Raw genomic sequence first — 18776 nt, 5'->3', positions numbered from 1 at the left:
CTGGGAATGCCATTAGTGACTCCACACTGTCACCCTCGCCTGAGTTACCAGATATGGCAAGCCAAGGGTTTCACATTTCAGCCCCTGTATATGTGACTGAAGATGCGTTTTCCTCCGCCCTGCAGGGCCAAGAAGGAAGATTAGTGACTTTAATCGCATCCGCTATCCAAAAGGATAGGAAGCGTATTAGATCAGTTGTGGCAATAAGCATCTAAGTCTCTAAGGGACTAGTTTAGACAGACCCTTAAAGAGGTCCCTGCATAACAAGCCCACGATTTGACCGAACTACCAAAGGTGCTGTTTTGCCATAGACACCATGAAAGATTCTATTCACCAGGCATCCCACCTTGCACTTGTGCTAGTACACATGCGTAGGACCCTGTGTTTACAAAATTGGTCAGCCGAGGCACCTTTCAAAAGGCTTCTGACAAGTTTCCCTTTTTGTGGGATTTGACTATTTGGGGAGGATTTGCACAAATCCAAACTATTTCTAGTGGCAAGAGTACTCTTGCCAGTCAAAGTATAAACGTGCGTAACTTAAATGAACTCTTTGCCCTGTGCCAGGGACATCCATCTGCCTCTAGACAGTGGCGACTGCCTCCACCTTCAGATTCTAAAGGAAAGCCTCGGGTCAGGCCCAGGCACAGAAGAAGACATGGGCCAGAAATCTGCAAAGCAGAATACTAAAGCCTCCTTATGAAGAGGCCCCCCTTGCCTGAGTGGGGGGGGAAGACTTCTGCAATACTCAGAAGTCTGGCAAAAGGAAATTCAGGACAAATAGGTCATCTCCACGGTGTCTCTAGGATACAAACTAGAATTTCGGGAGTTTCCAACTTCTCGTTTTATGAATGAATTTCAGACATTTGACCGATTACTAGCTCAGGGGGTGATTATACAGCTCCCCACAGAAGAGCAAGGTTTGGGGTTTTATTCAAACCTCTTTATGGTACCAAACCCGAATGGAGATGTCGGACACATTCTAGCTCTACATTCTTTTGCCTCAGGCAAAAATCCACTCCATAAGAGTTGGTGAGGATGGTCAGGTTAAAAGGAGATCCCTCCATACGTCTGCATGAGGTTGTTAGAAAAGATGGCGGCCTCATTCGAAGCAGTTCCCTATGCCCAGTTCCTTTCGAGACTGTTGAAAAACATTATTCTATCTGCTTGGAATAAAACGATCCAAGCTTTAGACTTGCCAATGCGGCTGTCCCCAAGGGTTTCCCAAAGCCTCAATTGGTGGTTACTAACCCAGAATCTGCTGAAGGGAAAATCCTTCAGACCAGTTATCTGCTAAGTGGTAAGACGCCAGCCTTTCAAGCTGGGGAACAGTACTAAAGAAGGCAACTGTCCCGGGACAGTGGTCAAGAACCGAAAGAGCCTTGCTCATCAATATCTTAGAGATTCGGGCAGTGTGTCTGGCTCTGAAGGCCTGGACTTCCAGGTTATGGCATTGCTCTGTCAGTATCCAATCCAATGCCACAGTGGTGGCTTATATCAATCACCAAGGGGGAACCAAGAGTCTTGCAGCGCAGACAGCCAGCAGTTATTCCCGGGGGAATGGTCTCTTCACCCTGACGTTTTTTGGGCTGTTTGCCAAAGAAGGGGGACTCCGGACGTAGATCTTCTAGCATCCAAATTCAACATGAAATTAGTCAACTTTGTGGCAAGGGATTCACTCGCATATGGAACAAATGCGTTTGTGACCCCATGGGATTAGTGCTCACTGATCTATGCATTTCCATCTATTCATTTCCATCTATTCAGTTGCTTCAACTTCTTTGCAGAATCCAAAAATCCAAAATAGAAAGAGAGCTGGTAATTCTGGTAGTACCAGCATGGTCCAGAAGGTCAAGGTAAGCAGAAATTGTAAAGATGGCAGTGGAGGATCCATGGCCCCTTCCACTATGGCCAGACCTACTCTCACAGGGGCCGATATTGCATCCTACCTTACGAACGCTAAAGTTAACGGCTTGGCTATTGAAACCCACATTCTGAAGAAATGTGGGCATTCTCAGTCCATTTATTGCTACTTTAATGCAAGGAAGCCAGCTTCCAGAACTAATATATTAGTCTGAAGGGCTTATGTTAGTTTGAATCCAAGGGTTGGCACCCTCGGTGATATGCCATAGGCAGAATTCTTGCCTTTTTACAATTGGGGTTAGCGATGAAGTTGGCCTTGAGTACTATTAAAGGCCAAGTCTCAGCTTTATCGGTCTTATTTCAAAGACTGTTTGCTACGCATTCTTTATGCCAGTGTTTTATGCAAGGGTTGATGCAGATTAATCTGCCAGTTAGATCACCTTTTGGACCCTTGGGACTTCAACTTAGTTTTGTCAGTGTTACAGAAAAAGCCATTTGAACCTATACAGCATATTCCCTTAGTCCTTCTGACAAGGAAACTGGTGTTCTCGGTTGCTATATCTGCAGCAAGGAGGGTTTTGGCATTGGCTGCTCTTTCTTGTAAAGAGCCATACTTGATTATGCATGAAGACAGAGTGGTGTTACGCCCTCGTCCAGATTTTTTGCCAAAAGTGGTCTCAGGTTTTCACCTGAACTAAGATGTTGTCCAGCCATCGTTTTTTCCGAAACCATGTTCCAGGGAAGAAATGTCACTACATTGTCTTGATGTGGTGAGAACGGTCAAAGTCTATTTAAAGATGACTGCTCTGTTTCGGAAGACTGATGTCAGGCAGTGTTGAAATCCACGGTCGCCAAGTGGATTCGGCAAGTTTATAATTCAGACTTGTGATTTAAGAGATAAGATTCCCCTTTTTCAAGTCAAAGTGCGCTCTACCAGGTCAGTTAGTGCTTCTTGGGCAGTGCGTCACCTGGCCTCCATGGCTCAGATTTGTAAGGCTGCAACTTCTGTACATTCACCAAATTTTATCAGGTGGATGTAAAGAGGCATGAGGACATTGCCTTTAGGCGCAGTGTGCTGCAGGCAGCAGTAGAAGTCCTCAAGTCTGGAGGTACCCTGCAGGTTGTCTCTCCCTCCCCTCAGATAGCATTGCTATGAGACATCCCATTAAGTTGAATAAATATGGCTCTGTGTCCCATGATGTATGATAAAAGGATTTTTATAACAGGTTACCTGTAAAATCATCGTCTTGGAGTACATCATGGGACACAGAGGTCCCTCTCCTCTTTCTGGGGTTTAGATATATTGCTTTGCTACAAAAACTGAGGTACTCCTGGAAGGAGGAGGGGTTATATAGGTATTGAATGTCCTGTATTGGCTATACCGGTGTCCATCACCCGAAGTTGCCTATATAACATTAAGTTAATAACGAACGCTCTGTGTCCTATGATGTACTGCAAGAAAATGATTTTACAGGTAAGCTGTTATAAAAATCCTGTTTTTTCAGATCCTCTGAATTCTTTGCCATGAGGGGCTATGTTGAACTTCCACTGACAAGTATGAGAGAGTGAGGGCGATAACACCAAATTTAACACACCTGCTCCCCATTCACACCTTGAGACCCTGTAACACTAACGAGTCACATGACATCGGGAGGGAAAATGGCTAATTGGGCCCTATTTTATACATTTTCACTTAGGGGTGTACTCACTTTTGCTGCCAGCAGTTTATTCATTAATGACTTATTTTGTTGGGTCAGCAAATTTACACTGTTATACAAGCTGTGCACTCACTACTTTACATTGTAGCAAGTTACAAAGTGTCGTTTCTTCAGTGTTTTCACATGAAAAGATATAATACATATTTACAAAAATGTGAGGGGTATATTCACTTTAGTGAGATACAGTTGGAAAAAGATTCCGTTGCATATTTGATCGGAATCGCATTATCATCCACTTATGATGGACAGATTGAGAGGAGATCTCTGAAGGGGTTATATACCTATTAAACAAGGAGTTTCTTAATCCATGCGCTTTATAGGAACTTGTTTGAACCTAATGGCCTGCAGGTGCGGAAAGATTGGGAAATTATAAATTTACACACACACTGCTCTCAACTCTCAATCATCTGCAGAAAACAAAAATGATGAAAATTGGCTGATACAGCAAATTCTGGTCCGTGTTTTACAGCTGTTTGTTCTACAGAAGCGAGTCGAACGGGCATGCTGGAAAACCAGCATATGAATATGGCAGCCAGTGGCTTCAAGCGCTGATCAATGTGTTCTAGAAGGGGAGCAGTCCCCCTGTTAGAATACAGGCACAGCAGGGGAGATCGCCGCACTAGCATCAATGGGTCGAATGACAAAATCATCTAATTTGTACCAGGCTGTAGAGTGTAGCATGTTCAGTACTCTCCCTCCACTGTAACAGGCGGAGGCTTTTTTTTTTTTTTTTTTTTTTTTTTTTTTTTTGCCTGCAGAAATATAGCCATTTTTTATTTTCGTGGAAGATCAACTTGGCCCTTAAAGTGGTTCCAAAGACTGAAGGCTTTTTTACCTTCATGCATGAAGTTAAACCTAAAGTATGTAGCTCCCCTAATACTTTTCTGAGTCCATTCCCGATTCAGCGATGTGCATGAGAAGAGCGTTTGCTGTCCCGGCTCTCTACCTCCTCATTGACACAGAGGCAGCAATGGGAGCAATTGGGTCCCACTGTCGATCACAGCCAGTGAGGAGGGTCTGAACCCAGTTCTGTGTATCTTATGGACACACACAGCGGGGCTCCACAGCGAGCATGCACAAATGTCCCCATAGCAAGCAGCTTGCTCTTGAGGCACTCTGAGAAGAGATGAAGCTAGGAGCATCGGCAGAAGAATCAGATTGCACAGAGCAGACACGTATAACGTGTTAAACTTTGGCCGCTTGCTGACCGCCCTGTAGCAGCTGTGCACTGGATTTTATGTAATCTATGTAGGCACTCGTTAGCTGGCACCTGCTGAATGTCAGGCAGTGACTCAGAACAGAGCTCTGCCTGTGTAAGCAAGACAGAGTTCCATTCTGATGGAGAAAGGGATGGATTTTGTGTTCCTGCAAATCAGGGGCTAAAATCCATCTCTTCCCCTAGTAAAAGCAGCACATATAGTATAAAAAAAACAGGCTATGCACATAGTTTACCCTGTGATCACCCTAGATGTTTAATTGTTAGTACAGTGACCTTGCATATTTCCCAGAACGTCTTTCAGGACAGCCCCAGAGAGATCATGGCTCCTCCCACAACAGGAAACACCCAATCATCCAAAGCTTTAATAGGAGGTCTTCATGCAGTTTGCTTCAGTTTTGTTTCCTCCAGCCAGAGGAACACCCCTACCTCTGTGGGGGGAGTCATGATCTCTCAGGGCAATCCTTGGAGGCAAAAGGTTCTCGTGTGTGTGTTCCCCCCCCTCCCCCCCCCCCCCCCATCTGTAGGAAATGTGATCCTCCCTCTTGCTTAATGGTCCTGTGGGCTCCCTCTCCCCCTTCCGTGCTCGGAGAGGGACTGTAATGCCTGGGAGTGCTGCCCAGTTTCTTTGCAGATGGGCAGTGTGTGGAGGCCCACAACACGGTGACAGCGACTATGTAAAGCTGAGTAGCTGCCATTGTTCTAGTGCAGTGTATAGGAAGAGCCGGCACTTCTGGGTTGGGTACATGACACCATTCCGGCTGCAAAAAGGAGGGGGCAGGGTTACCTGGTGTGTGTGTGTTTTTTTTTTTTTTTTTTTTTTTACTTCTGGTTCCAGCTCGGCACGGCTGCGTTTCTTAATCCAGGTACTGTTTTTTCTTCAGTGACCACAGTGGGCTTTGCAATGGAGGAAAGTGCAGTGAATAAGGGGGCAAGGCCAAGGTAAGAGACTGTTCCTTTTTTACTGTGGCCGTTTCTCCTATGGGTTATCACCCCCACCCCCCTCCGCCTGGGAAGGAGTTCTACCTGGTGAATGTGGTAGTGCAGCAGCTAGAGGGTTAGCACTTTTGTCTAGCAGCAGGTGACTCCATAAGGGTTGGTTGTGGTGGGGCTTGCTTGGGCACAGGGAAGAGGTCCTTTCCTAGTGCACTTGGGTGTTTTCCCCAGTTGTCTTCTAGGACAGCCCTTGAGATGGAGTCCCTCCCATTGACCCAGGAAACACATTGCCACAGTTCAAAAGGCGGTCCTTCAGGTCCCTGGCCAGTCATTTGTTTTTCCTCCGTCAGAGGAACATGTTGCCAGGAACTGCTTGGGGCCTACAGCCACATCGCCCTGAAAGCACCCGATCTCGTCTGATCTTGGAGGCTAAGCAGGGCTGGGCCTGGTTAGTACCTGGATGGCAGACTGCCTGGGGATATCAGGTTTAAGAAGTGTGTAAAAAAAAAAAAAAAAAAAAAAAAAAAAAAAAAAAAGCAGTATGTATCGCAGGGTGACACTGCGAACACACCAATATTAATGTGCCAACATCCCGATATATATTGCGAGAAAGAAACTATTATTATATGGACTTTATAAGGCACATGAGTACTCCATCTAAAAGATAATAGGAATATTTTATTATTTGCTTTCCACAGATTAACACACATTAGACAGTCACATGGATACAATACAACAATTATTTTCCAAAAAATTGGTATTGCTGTGGCCCATACTACCTGATCACTAATATTCTCCAATAGGGCTTATAATATAGCATATAGCACTACAATCAAGAATACAAAGCCATTGATTTGGTATTCGATAAAGTATTCAAGATCCCAAAAGTGTTGTCAGACATACGGGTCCAGATTTTTAACTAGCCGGGTAGCTCGACATGTGGGGATATCAGGTGCAGTAGACTTCTTCTCCCGGCCAGCGTCCAGCTATACCGGACAAGCGACAGGATCCAGAACTCAAGGGGGACCATGGAGGCTAATCCCCAGGACACTCCGGTGGAGGCAGGCGTCAGCCAAACGCAGGTAGGCTGCTGGACAAGTCATTACCTTACAGTCCAGGAGATTTTGCGGTAGTGGTGCAGCACGTGTGTCTTTTAGGAGGGATACAGTTTGGATACTAAGGATGCCTATTCTATTCTATGGCAGGATTGAAACCAGCTTTAGCCACTTCTTGTGTGGCTAGTAATCTAGAGTTCTGGTTATCACAACTGCAGGAACATCTTAAAGCAGGCACTCCTAGGGCTGAGCTCTTAACCTTTCCTATGCTTTTTAAGGCCACGAATTTCATTTCTGATGCATCCACTGATTCCGTTTACGGCTAAATCTGCAGCACTCTCAGTTGCAGCTAGGCGGTCAGTATGGATGAAAACTTGGGGGGAAGACATGGCGTCTAAAACTCGCATGTGCAGTGTCACAGGAGACCTAGTCTTTGAGCCTGAGTTAGATACCGCCTTAGAAAGGACGGTCGATAAAGAAAACCTTTCCCACAAAAAATGTTTTCATCCCTCAATGGAACCCTCAAAAACAGGTGTTCAAATCCAAAAAGCACTGGACAAAAAGGAAAAGGGGGCATACTTTTTAACCATCCCAGTCAAACCCCCAAGCCCCAGTGACGTTAGGTTTCCCTTGGGGGGGGTTTGTTATCTTTTTTCCACAGTGGGAAAGGATAACCTCAAACAAGTTTGTCCTTGCATTTACTGATAGGGGAAATGATAAGGTAAATCCAGGCTAAGAGCTCTGTTCAACCAGTAAAGAGAAGGTGTCCTGTTGGCAAACGGAAGTTAAGTGAATCCTGGAGGCAACACCTCTTTGTGCGGATTGTAGCTTAGGTTTAGTCAAGGAGAAGAACTGGTTACAACCATTAAGGATGAGCTCCAGGCCATCTTTCAAGCTTTCAGGTAAAACCTGAGAGCCAGAACCCTCAAGAGAACCCAGGGCTCCGAAGCCATTATCAGAGTCTTGGGAATTCTCTGATGCAGATGGGAGGTCCAGCCTCCCAGGATGCTTCTCAAGAACCTGTTTCCCCTGGTTAAGAGGGGACAGATGCTGAGGAAGAGGAAAACGAGGCAGATGCTGCCTCCAAGTGCAAGATGTCCCTGGAAGACATAGGGCAATGCCTGAAAGTAACCAATGCTACTTTGGGGATGGAGGAGAAGAAGCTCTCTCTGCACGACCGAATGTACGCAGGTCTAGGAGACTCCAAAGGCTACACTTTTCCAGTCCATTCAATAATGACATGACTAAAAAAGAATGGCTGGAGCTGGAGAGGAAACAATTTTCTCTGGCCCACAAAAGAAGATTCCTGTTTTAGATAGATCTTGACTCCATCTGGAACAAGGTCCCAAAACTGGATTCTGCTTTCTCACATGTTTCAAAGTCAGCCGACCTTGCTTTTGAAGATATGGCCATACTTAAGAGCCCAGTTATAAGTGGATGAACCTACTCCTTAAAAGAGCCTGGCAATCGGTTATGATCAATCTGATGCCGGCAATGGCAACAATATGCATTGCTAGGAATTGAGAACTGGATTAACCAGATGAAATTCCATATTAACGCGGATTCCCTGAAACAGGAGATTTTGGACTCCTTTACAACCTTATCTGCAGCAGTGTCATACATTGTGGATGCTTCAGCAGAGTCCATATGTATGTCGGATAGGTCTGCAGCATTAACAAACTCTGCTAGGAGGGCCTTATGGCTAAAAACCTGGCCTGGAGATGCAGTGTCAATGAACAGGCTGTGTAGCATCCCCTTTGCAGGGTATTTGCTGTTTTGGTTCAGAACTAGAATCCTTTCTTGACCGGAAGCTTTCTTATCAGCTGTGCGGTCAAGAAAGAAGGTGCAGAGAAATAAGGTATTTTTTTTTTTATTTTTTTTTTGGTCTCAAAGGACAGCAGGAAGGTAAAATGCAAGGTTAAAGGAAGCCATGGTCTTTCCAAAAGCCCAAAGGTAGGAGTGGAGTGCTCTTCAATCCTGCGACTTTCAGAAAGATGCAGTGACTCCTACCTCCCAGTTGGAGGAAGACTCCAGGAGTTTCTTCCACAGTGCAGAGGCATTACACCAAACCAGTTTATTTTCAGCATGCTCCCCCAGGTTTGTGATCGAATTCATGGAAGAACCTCTAAGAACATTTTTGGTGACAAACGCCCAAGGGATCCAGCCATGGCTCTCGCCATGAAGTCCCTAATTCAGCAACTGAAATCTGAGTCATTGTTCTGGTCCCTACAATGGAGTTTTCAGGGTTTCTACTCGCATGTATTCCTCTTTTAGAAACCCTCAGGAAAGTGCCCTCTCATCCTAAATCTGAAGGTGCTAAATTGCTTGGTAAAGTAAAAGATTTTATATGGAGGCCATCTTCAGTCAAAAACCTGAAACAAGGGTGCTACATGGCATCAATAGACTTACAGGATGCCTACCTTCACATACCTATTGCTGCCAGGTCCCAAAAATATGAGGTTGGCAATGAAAGTAGGGAAGAAGGTGTTTCACTTGCAGTTCAGAGCACTCCCATTTGGCCTGTTATCGCCCCCAGGAGTTTTAACTAAGGTATTGACACCTTTGCATCTAGAAGGAATCTCAGTGATTACTTATCTGGATGATCTGCTGTTTTTCACTCAAACCAGAGAAATGCTTCAGGAGAACTTGGTCAGAGCTAGGGCTCACCTAGAGGCCATAGGATGGCTCTTAAACCTTCAGAAATCAAATCTTCCCTTGCAGAAGGTGGTGTTCTTGGTACAACTTAGTGGAGCAAAAGATCTTTCTTCCAGAAGAAAAGTAGTGTTGTTGCAGTCCAGTCAGCTCCTGTCCATCAGGAAGAGCATGTCAGCATTGGGAACCCTGACCTCTTCCATACCTGCAATTCAGTGGGCATGACTTCACTTCAGACCTGTGCAAAAGTCTGGGAACACCAGCAAGATTCGCTGGACTCGCTAGTGAAGGTCCCCACCCCGGTGAAAAGGGGTCTTTGGTCAAATAACCAGACAAGGTTTTCAGCATATCTGTTATGGTTAGTAAGGTTAACAGATGCCAGCTCCTGGGGTTGGGGGGTACCCACATGAGTGGTTGATGGGCTCAGGGCTCGTGGTCCACAAGAGAAGCAGTAAGTTCTTCAACTTGGAGGGAACTAAAAGCAATAGAAATGACCTTGCTAATGTTTGCCGGAGAAGTTCAAGGATTTCAAGTACAGCTCCTGTTGGAAACACCACTGTGATGGCCAGATAAACAGAGGGGGGCACCAGAAGCGCAGAGTTCTTGAGTGCCTAGAAGGAAGTATTCTAAGATGGGCAGAGCTTCATATTCTATCCTTTGCCTGTGATCCATCTAAGAGGATCTCTAAACAAAATGGAGGACGAGGCAGAGTGGCGCGTAAACCCGGAAAGCTTCAATATGATCGTCAAGAAATGAGGGCAACCGGAAGAGTAGATCTCTCGAACATGCACAGGTGTCTCCTCTTCTCTTTGAACAGAACCAAACCATCCCTGGGGTTAGATGCTCTGGCACACAGTTGGAAGTTTCACCTCTGTTGTGTGCCCCCCCCCCTTAATCCCTCAGAACATAAGGAAAATTCAGAAAGAGGATACAACGGTAATCCTCATCACTCCCTTTTGGCCCAGGAGAGCTTGGTTTTCATCCTCTCAAAATGCAACTTGAACTGTATTGGCACCTTCCGTTGACAGGAACTCCTGCTGATTTAAAGTCCTCTACTTCACCAGGAGGTAGCGAAGCTAAAACTCGCAGCTTGGCTTCGGAAGAGCAACTTTTGTGTAAAAAGGATTGGATTTTTGGATAGGTTGGTTGCTACCTTCCGAGCAGAAAGTGTTACCTGAGCAATTTATTACAAAAATCTCAACTCTTGATGCACTACGTCTCTGGCAGGCCTTTAAAGGATATTTTTTTTTTCTATTCTGTAATGCTTGCAGGAAGGAGCGGATAAGGGCTTAGCAGTCGGTACCCTCAAATTTCAAGTTGCCGCACTGGGGGTATTTCTGGAAAAATCTCATTGGAACCCCTTTATTGATCAAATTCTTCAATGTCCTAACCCGGTCCAGACCGATAGTAATCGGAGGCTTTCCAAAGTGGGACTTGCCTTTTCTACAGGCCCTGACCAGGGCCCTTTGAACCTATGGATTTAGCCTCCCTGAGAGTAATTACATTGAAAACCATTTTTTTTCTTTTTAGTTGCTATAACAGCTTGAAGAATTAGTGAGCCATTCAATTAGGGACTTCTTCTTCTTCTTCTTCTTCTTCTTCTTCTTCTTCTTCTTCTTCTTCTTCTTCTTCTTCTTCTTCTTCTTCTTCTTCTTCTTCTTCTTCTTCTTCTTCTTCTTCTTCTTCTTCTTCTTCTTCTTCTTCTTCTTCTTCTTCTTCTTCTTCTTCTTCTTCTTCTTCTTCTTCTTCTTCTTCTTCTTCTTCTTCTTCTTCTTCTTCTTCTTTTTTTCTGAAAGTCGATTCAGTCCAAAATCGAGCTCAAGAGATTATTCTTCCTACATTTTGCTCTAATCCATTGGGAAAGGAGGAATACTTTGTATGCTAAGAGGGCAGTCTTAAGTTGCTTTGAAGCCACTAAGGACTTTAGGCATTCAGATACATTATTTATTTCATATCCTGGTATTAAGAAAGGAAGACAAGCTACCAGAGGAACCAATTGCCACGTGGTTGAGAATGGCCATCAGAAGCCTATTCCCTTTTCAGGCCAAGAAAGTCAGGTTGGTGTTCAGGCTCATTATACCAGAGCTTTGGCAGTGAGTTGGGCAGAAAAAGCTGGTGCCACCCCCAAACAGATCTGTAAAGCAGCTACGTGGACGAGTCTGACAACGTTTGCCCGTCACTATAGGTTAGACCTCCTGAAAGGGGACTAGGCTTTTGGTAGAAAAATCTTACAGGCTGTTGTCCCACCCTAATGGTGTAAGTCTAGATTATCCTCTCAGGTGCTGTCCTGAAAGCCGTTTTGGGAAAATTCAAGTTGGACTTACTGGTAACTTGTTTTCCTATAGTCTTTCAGGACAGCAGTAACCTGCCCTTTTTTTGCTGTATACTGTGATAGAACTGTTGCTTATGTTTCAGCTGGGGCTGAAGATTCTTTACAAACAACTGAAGAAAACTGCATGGAGGCCTCCTTTTTTAAAGCTTTGTATGATGAGGTGTTTCCTGTAGTGGGAGGTGCCATGATCTTTCGGGTGCTGTCCTGAAAGACTATTGGGAAAACAAGTTACCCATAAGTCTAATTTGTATTTTTTAGCACGGATCACTGTATTGGTGTCGCTGGTTCCCGCAGTGTGTCGGTGTCCGGCTGCCGTACTATCGCCATCAAGCTATAAGTCGTTGATCATTGCCTTTACCAATATAAAGTAGAAATTCCAGTATATATGCCATAGTTTGTAGACGCTTTTAAATATTTTTTTTATTTTTTACCGTAAACATGTAGCAGAATATACTTTATCTCACAAAAATTAGTACACCCCTTACATCTTTAAAAAAAAAAATTGTGTAGAGATTTTTTTTTTTGGATGTTTTTATAGTAAAGTGAAAAAAATTGTGTGGGATGCGAGTGGGTTTTTTATCGTTTTTTTTTTTTTTTTTTTTGTTTATAGCGCAAGAAATAACCGCAGTGGTGATCAAATACCTCCTAAAAGAAAGCTTTTAGTGGGGGAAAAAAAATTACTTAAGATTTATGTAGGGACAGCATTGCATGACCATGCAGTAGGCAAATGTTGCAGTGCCATGTAGCAGAAAGTGGACTAGTCATGGATGGTAAATTTTCCAGAAGTCACATGGTTAATGTCACTTTAACCATTGAATGACCAAGCCTCTTTCTGAGATTTTGGTGTTTTACATGTTAACTTTTTATTTATTTTTTGCTAGAAAATTACTTGGAAACATTATGTATAGTTTTTTTTCGAACACCCTAGAGAATAAAATGGTGCTCATTGCAGTACTTTGTCACACTATTTGCATAGCGGACTTACAAGCGCACTTTAAAAAAAAAAAAAATACTTTTTTGAATTAACAGTAAAGTTAGCCCTATTTTTATTTTTATTTTTATTGTGAAAGATGTTACGCTGAGTAAATTTATACCATGCGTGTCACGCTTCAAAATTGTGCCTACTCGTTGCATGGCTACAGTTTTACCCTTAATCTCCATAGGCGGCTTTTTTTAAAAATTCTACAGGTTGCATGTTGTGTTAGAGGAGGTCTAGGGCTAGAATTATTGCTCTTGCTCGAACAATCACGGTGATACCTCACGTGTGGTTTGAACACCGGTTTCATATGCAGTCGCTTCTGCACGCAAGCTCGGCGGGACAGGGCATGTTTAAAAATTGTTTTCTCATTTTACCTTTTATTTTTTAACAGTCCATTAAATAGAAATAAAAATAACGCAATTATTTTTATTACAAGGAATGTAAACACAAATATGAGATCTGGGGTCAAAAGACCTCATATTTCATATTTACACTTAAATGCAATTAAAAAAAAGTAATTTTAAAAGAAAAAATGTCCCTTTTTTAAAAGCTATGGGAGGAAGTGACATTTTGACGTGATATGGAGACGGGTGGGGGCCATCTTCCCCTCACTCTTCTCCTTTCCATAACAGGAGACTGGACATGATCGCCTCTGCTGCTACCAACGGCTCTGGTAAGCAGCAGAGGGAGGCCTCTTCTCCTGCTGCCGATTAAAAGTGATCTCGCTGTGATTCCACTTTTATCTGGAAGCGGACTGCCGGCTGAAGCAGAGGATACCGGGGTTATGGTATCTAGCTGCTGCCTTAACAATGATATTCCTGTTCAAAGTAGCGTCATAACAACGGCAGGCGGTCTGTAAGTGGTTAAGTGAAAACATCATGTGACCTCCAGCATATTAAAGCTGAACTCCATTTAAAGAAAAATCCTCTTGTAGTGGGGCTGCTCCTGCATGGCAAGTGTAAAATGCTCATTTAGGTCGAAGGGATCACAAAACTTATTTTTTTTTTTTTTTTTTTTTTTTTTTTTACATATATGATCCTCTGATCCCCCCCCCCCCAGACTGCAAGACTGATCCCTGTAGCCTCTTATCCCCTATTCTCCGATGGCCACAGATCCTCTGTCATAAAGTCCTGGTGCAGTTCCCATAGTCCTACACGAGACTGCTGAAAAACAGTCCACCGCTGTAGTGTAGGAGAGCACTGACTGCTGGGAAACTGGAGGATAAGGTTAAAAAGTTTTTTTGCTCCTCTCTTAAACCCAAACAAGATGTGACTCCACTTGAGGGACTCCTCTTCCCCCCCCCCCCCCCCCCCCCCTCCTTACCCTGGAGATGGGCTTTAAGTTCAGCACAGTGCATTTACTACAGAAGCCTTTGGCCATGGAACATTAACTTCAGTTTTGAGATGCATGCTTTCCAGTTATTGCAGTATTCGTGAGCAGTATTTGTCTGCTCTTCTAATTTTGTACCATTTTGTAGGTTATACAGTGGTGTACTCATCACAAAGATGACCCCCCTCCACCTGAGGATGATGAAAATAAGGAAAAGAGAACAGATGATATTCCTGTATGGGACCAAGAGTTTCTTAAAGTTGACCAAGGAACACTTTTTGAACTCATACTGGTGAGTAATGGTGTATGTTTACTAGGCTATTTGGTAATTGTTGGGCTAAAACTTTATCTCTTCATATGGAACATGGTGTGTGACTATAGTATTACGATTATATTCATTTGTAATGCCCTTCATCTCTAGGCGGCCAACTATTTGGATATCAAAGGATTGCTTGATGTTACCTGCAAAACAGTGGCTAACATGATTAAAGGCAAAACACCAGAAGAAATCAGGAAGACATTCAACATAAAAAATGACTTTACTGAAGAGGAAGAGGCACAAGTAAGATTGATTTATTTTTATTTTTTCAACTAAATATAGTGGGCATTGTGAAGATATGCAGGGCCAGACCACTGCCCTTCTCACCAACTCGTGGCAGAAGACTGGTCAACCTCACACCGCACTACCACTTAAGCAACAGCGACACTCTTGGCTGCACCCACAAAGCAAAGGCGCAACGATTTTCCATCTTGTGGGATCACAATCGAAGTGCCAACAAACTGATTGTAACTGGGTTAAATTAAATAAGCAATTAAAGCGGTTCCCAACTGGCTCACGCAGCTATACTGCGGCAGAATGGCTCTCCTGGGCGAAACCCCGTACGGGCACGTCCTACCCTATTTGGCCACCAGAGGTGGTGCGCGCACCCGCCTACTGATGCATGTGGCCAGCGGGCACGATCGCTGCCAGCCACGCACAATTGCGTGCATGGGGATTTGTTCGTGTAAACCCACAAATCCCTGTGCTGTCAGAGGAGAGGAGCCATATTGTTTCTACGAAGTAGGAAAAATGTCTCCTCTCCTAGTCACTCCCATCCCCACAGTCAGAACATGCTGAGAAAACACAGTTAACCCCTTGATCCCCCTCTAGTGTTAACCCCTTCCCTGCCAGTGACATTTACACAGTAATCTGCATTTTTATAGCTCTGGTTGCTGTATAATTGTCAATGGTCCCAAGAAAGCATCGTGTCTGATCTGTCTGCCATAATGTCGCAGTCCTGATAAAAATCGTTAGATCGCCATTACTTTTTTTTTTTTTTTTTTTTTTTTTTGTTTTGCACATAATTTCTACTGTTGCAGATAGACAGATACAAGTGGTAATATATGTTTTTCAGTAAACAATGTGAGAATTTAGTTACACTATGTAACTATGTAATTTAAGAATATTGCATATGGACAGTCTATATATAGTGGACAGTCTATAGTCTGACATTTAGTAATTTGGGATAACCTCAGTACATGACTTAGATCTATTTACCTGCTATTTTTTAATTTTTTATTTAATCTTTATTAATTTTTCGCTTTATACATACAAACTTATGAATAGTTTTACGCTCAAAAAATTACAATTGTTCTAGTACACACTCCTATTATCCATAAGCCTGGTAGTTAAAGGGGGGAACTAGGCATAAAAAAATAGAAAAAAGAAGAAAGTACTCAACACAAATTAAGAAAATCATAAAACCCCCATCTTATTCCTAAACTTCCTACTTTTTAACCCAACCCCCTTCCCATTCCCTCCTACTCCTCCCTCCCCCCCCCCAGCAACTATATGTTTAACTTCACCACACTTCCGCTCTGTTTTTTCTGTGCTCTATAACTATAGTCTTCCTATTACCTACATTCCTTTTCATTTGTTTTCCTTTTTTCCCTACTCCTTTACTAGTTCTTTAGTGTTACATTATGGATTAAATTGGGGGGTCTAGCTTCTCTATCCATTTCCTCCACCTTCTGTCGAACTCTTTTAAATTATTTTGTTTTAAATATACAGCTCTCTTTACATATGTACTCATTTACTGCTCTCACCCATTCTCCTAATGTAGGGGCCAGATTTGATTGCCATCTCATAGCAATCAGCCGTCTAGCTTGAAATAAGCATCTTAATATTACGGTGGTTGTTCCCTTTTTCTGCTTTCTCGTTTCTATATCCTAATATACATACCACATTTAACTCTACCACTGTCCCAAAAGCCCCACTAAGTGTGTCTACCACTTCCTTCCAATAACTGAATAATTTGGGGCAGTTCCAAAGCATATCTATCAAGTCTCCCGTCCCCCGACATCTATCATCTGCTCTTTTACCAAAGCTGAATAGCCTCTGGGGAGTATTATATGCTCTATTGATCACCATCAAATGGGAGATCTTATGCGGAGGGGAGACGGAGATCTTCAGACATGCCTCCCAAAAATTTCTTCCACTGCTCTTGGGATATATTTCCCACATCTTCCTCCCATTTCCCTTTCTCCACTGAATTTTTCCCCTTACCATTAATATTTATTTAGTTGGGCATAGAGTTTAGATATTAATCCCTTAGTGGGGCCTACTGGAGCTATAAGCTGCATCAATGGCATTTCTTCCCATTCCAATGGCCGGCTTCCAAACTGGGTCTGTAATGCATGTCTCACCTGTATGTAAGCATAAAATGTATTTTGTGATATTTTAAATTGGTTTTGCAAATCGTCAAATGTCTTAATACACCTCCCCCTAAACAACTGGTTTAACTTTTCAATACCTTTTTACCCAACCTCTTATTGTCCCAACCCGCCAGATTTCTTGTAACTTCCTATTATTCCAAAGAGGGGTATATTTTTTGTTACTTCTCTGTATCCCATCTTTTTTTTAACTATATCCCATATTTTTAACAACATTTTTACTGTTGGACACCTATACTGGAATGAACCAGCTTCCAACGTCTCTACCAAGGTATTATGTGGGGAGCCTGTCATGACCAATTTCCCATTAGGGGTTCCTCCATTCACAATGTCAATTCCCACTAACTGCTGTAATTGAGATGACCAGAAATGGCACTCAAAATAAGGTACTGCGAAAGCTCCTTCCTCAACCGGTAACTGAAGCACACGCAATCTGAACTGCCCCCCCCCCCCCCCTTTCTATATTCCCTAAAAAGCGTCTCAATCTTATTAAACCAACTTCTATTAACCACTTGACCACTGGGCACTTAAACACCCTTAATAACCAGACCAATTTTCAGCTTTTGGTACTCTCACATTTTGAATGACAATTACTCAGTCATGCAGCACTGTACCCATATGAAATTTTTGTCCTTTATTTCACAGAAATCGAGCTTTCTTTTGGTGGTATTTAATCACCCCTCGGTTTTTTTTTTTTTTGTGCTATAAAAGAAAGACCGAAAATTCTGTAAAGTGAATTTTTCTTCGTTTGTGTCATAAAATTTTGCAGATTAGTAATTTTTCTTCATAAATTTTGGCCAAAATTTATACCACTACATATCTTTGGTAAAAAGAAGTACAAATTGGTGGATATTAGGTCTTTATGAAAGTTAGAGTCCACAAGCTATGGTGCCAATATCTGAAAATTGATCACACCTGAAGTACTGACGGCCTATTTCAATTCTTGAGACCCTAACATGCCATAAAATTACAAATACCCCCCAAATGACCCCTTTTTGGAAAGGAGACATTCCAAGGTATTTAGTAAGAGGCATGATGAGTTTTTTGAAGTTGTCATTTTTTTCCCACAATTCTTTGCAAAATCAAGATTTTTTTTTCCCTTTTTTCCCACAAAATTGTCATATTAGTTTATTTCTCACACACAGCATATGCATACCACAAATTACACCCCAAAACACATTCTGCTATTACTCCCGAGTACGGCGATACCACATGTGAGATTTTTACACAGCGTGGCCACATACAGAGGGCCAAAATCCAGGGAGACATTTCTCTCCTACATGTAAAAATCATCATTTATTTGCTAGAAAATTACATAGAACCCCAAAACATTATATATATATATATATATATATATATATATATATATATATATATATCTTTTTTTTAGCAAAGACCCTAGAGAATACAATAGTGGTCGTTGCAAATTTTTATCTCACACGGTATTTGCGCAGCAATTTTTCGAACGCGTTTTTTTGGGGGAAAAAAACGTTTTGTGCTTAAAAAAACAGTAAAGTTAGCCCAATTTTTGCATAAAGTGAAAGATGAAGTTATGCTGAGTAAATGGATATCGAACATGTCACTCTTCAAAATTGCACATGCCCGTGGAATGGCGCCAAACGTCGCTACTTAAAAATCCCCATAGGCGACGCTTTAATTTTTTTTTTTACTGGTTACATGTTTTGAGTTAGGAGGTCTAGGGCTAGAATTATCGTATTGGCGAGTTGGTAGACGCACCGGAGGGCGGTGAGGGGTGTCTATGGCTGGGTATCTGAGTATGGCTGGGTATGGCAATTTATGGCGGGGTATTGGCGGGTTATGGAGGGGTTAAATTCGGTGAGCAGCAATGTGGGCACTGCAGATGCAGCCCACAGCGCTGCTGACACCGATCTTTCGCCTCCGCTGTACCGATCGGTACAGAGAGGGGGAGGTAGGAACCGGCGTCATAACATGACGCCGGTTTGTTTACAAGTGATCACTCTGTCAC

At 42.9% G+C, this 18776-nt stretch overlaps 1 protein-coding gene across 4 annotated transcripts in view; it reads left to right on the top strand.

The window, feature by feature from the left end:
• The window catches only part of SKP1 (S-phase kinase associated protein 1), a 295730-nt gene that overhangs the window by 108754 nt on the left and 168200 nt on the right, over positions 1-18776 (top strand). For all 4 annotated transcript variants that reach the window (XM_077473904.1, XM_077473905.1, XM_077473907.1 and 1 more), the window contains 2 exons: positions 14226-14369; positions 14499-14639. In XM_077473904.1, coding sequence (XP_077330030.1) covers positions 14226-14369; positions 14499-14639 — 285 coding nt within the window. The remainder of the gene's footprint in view (positions 1-14225; positions 14370-14498; positions 14640-18776) is intronic.

This window comes from Lithobates pipiens, unplaced genomic scaffold (assembly GCF_037356315.1).
Source record: "Lithobates pipiens isolate NorthernLeopardFrog02 unplaced genomic scaffold, aLitPip1_a1.2 Scaffold_8, whole genome shotgun sequence".
NCBI lineage: Eukaryota > Metazoa > Chordata > Amphibia > Anura > Ranidae > Lithobates > Lithobates pipiens.
The sequence above is the reverse complement of the archived record's forward strand: the minus strand, read 5'-3'. Positions and strand labels throughout refer to the sequence as shown.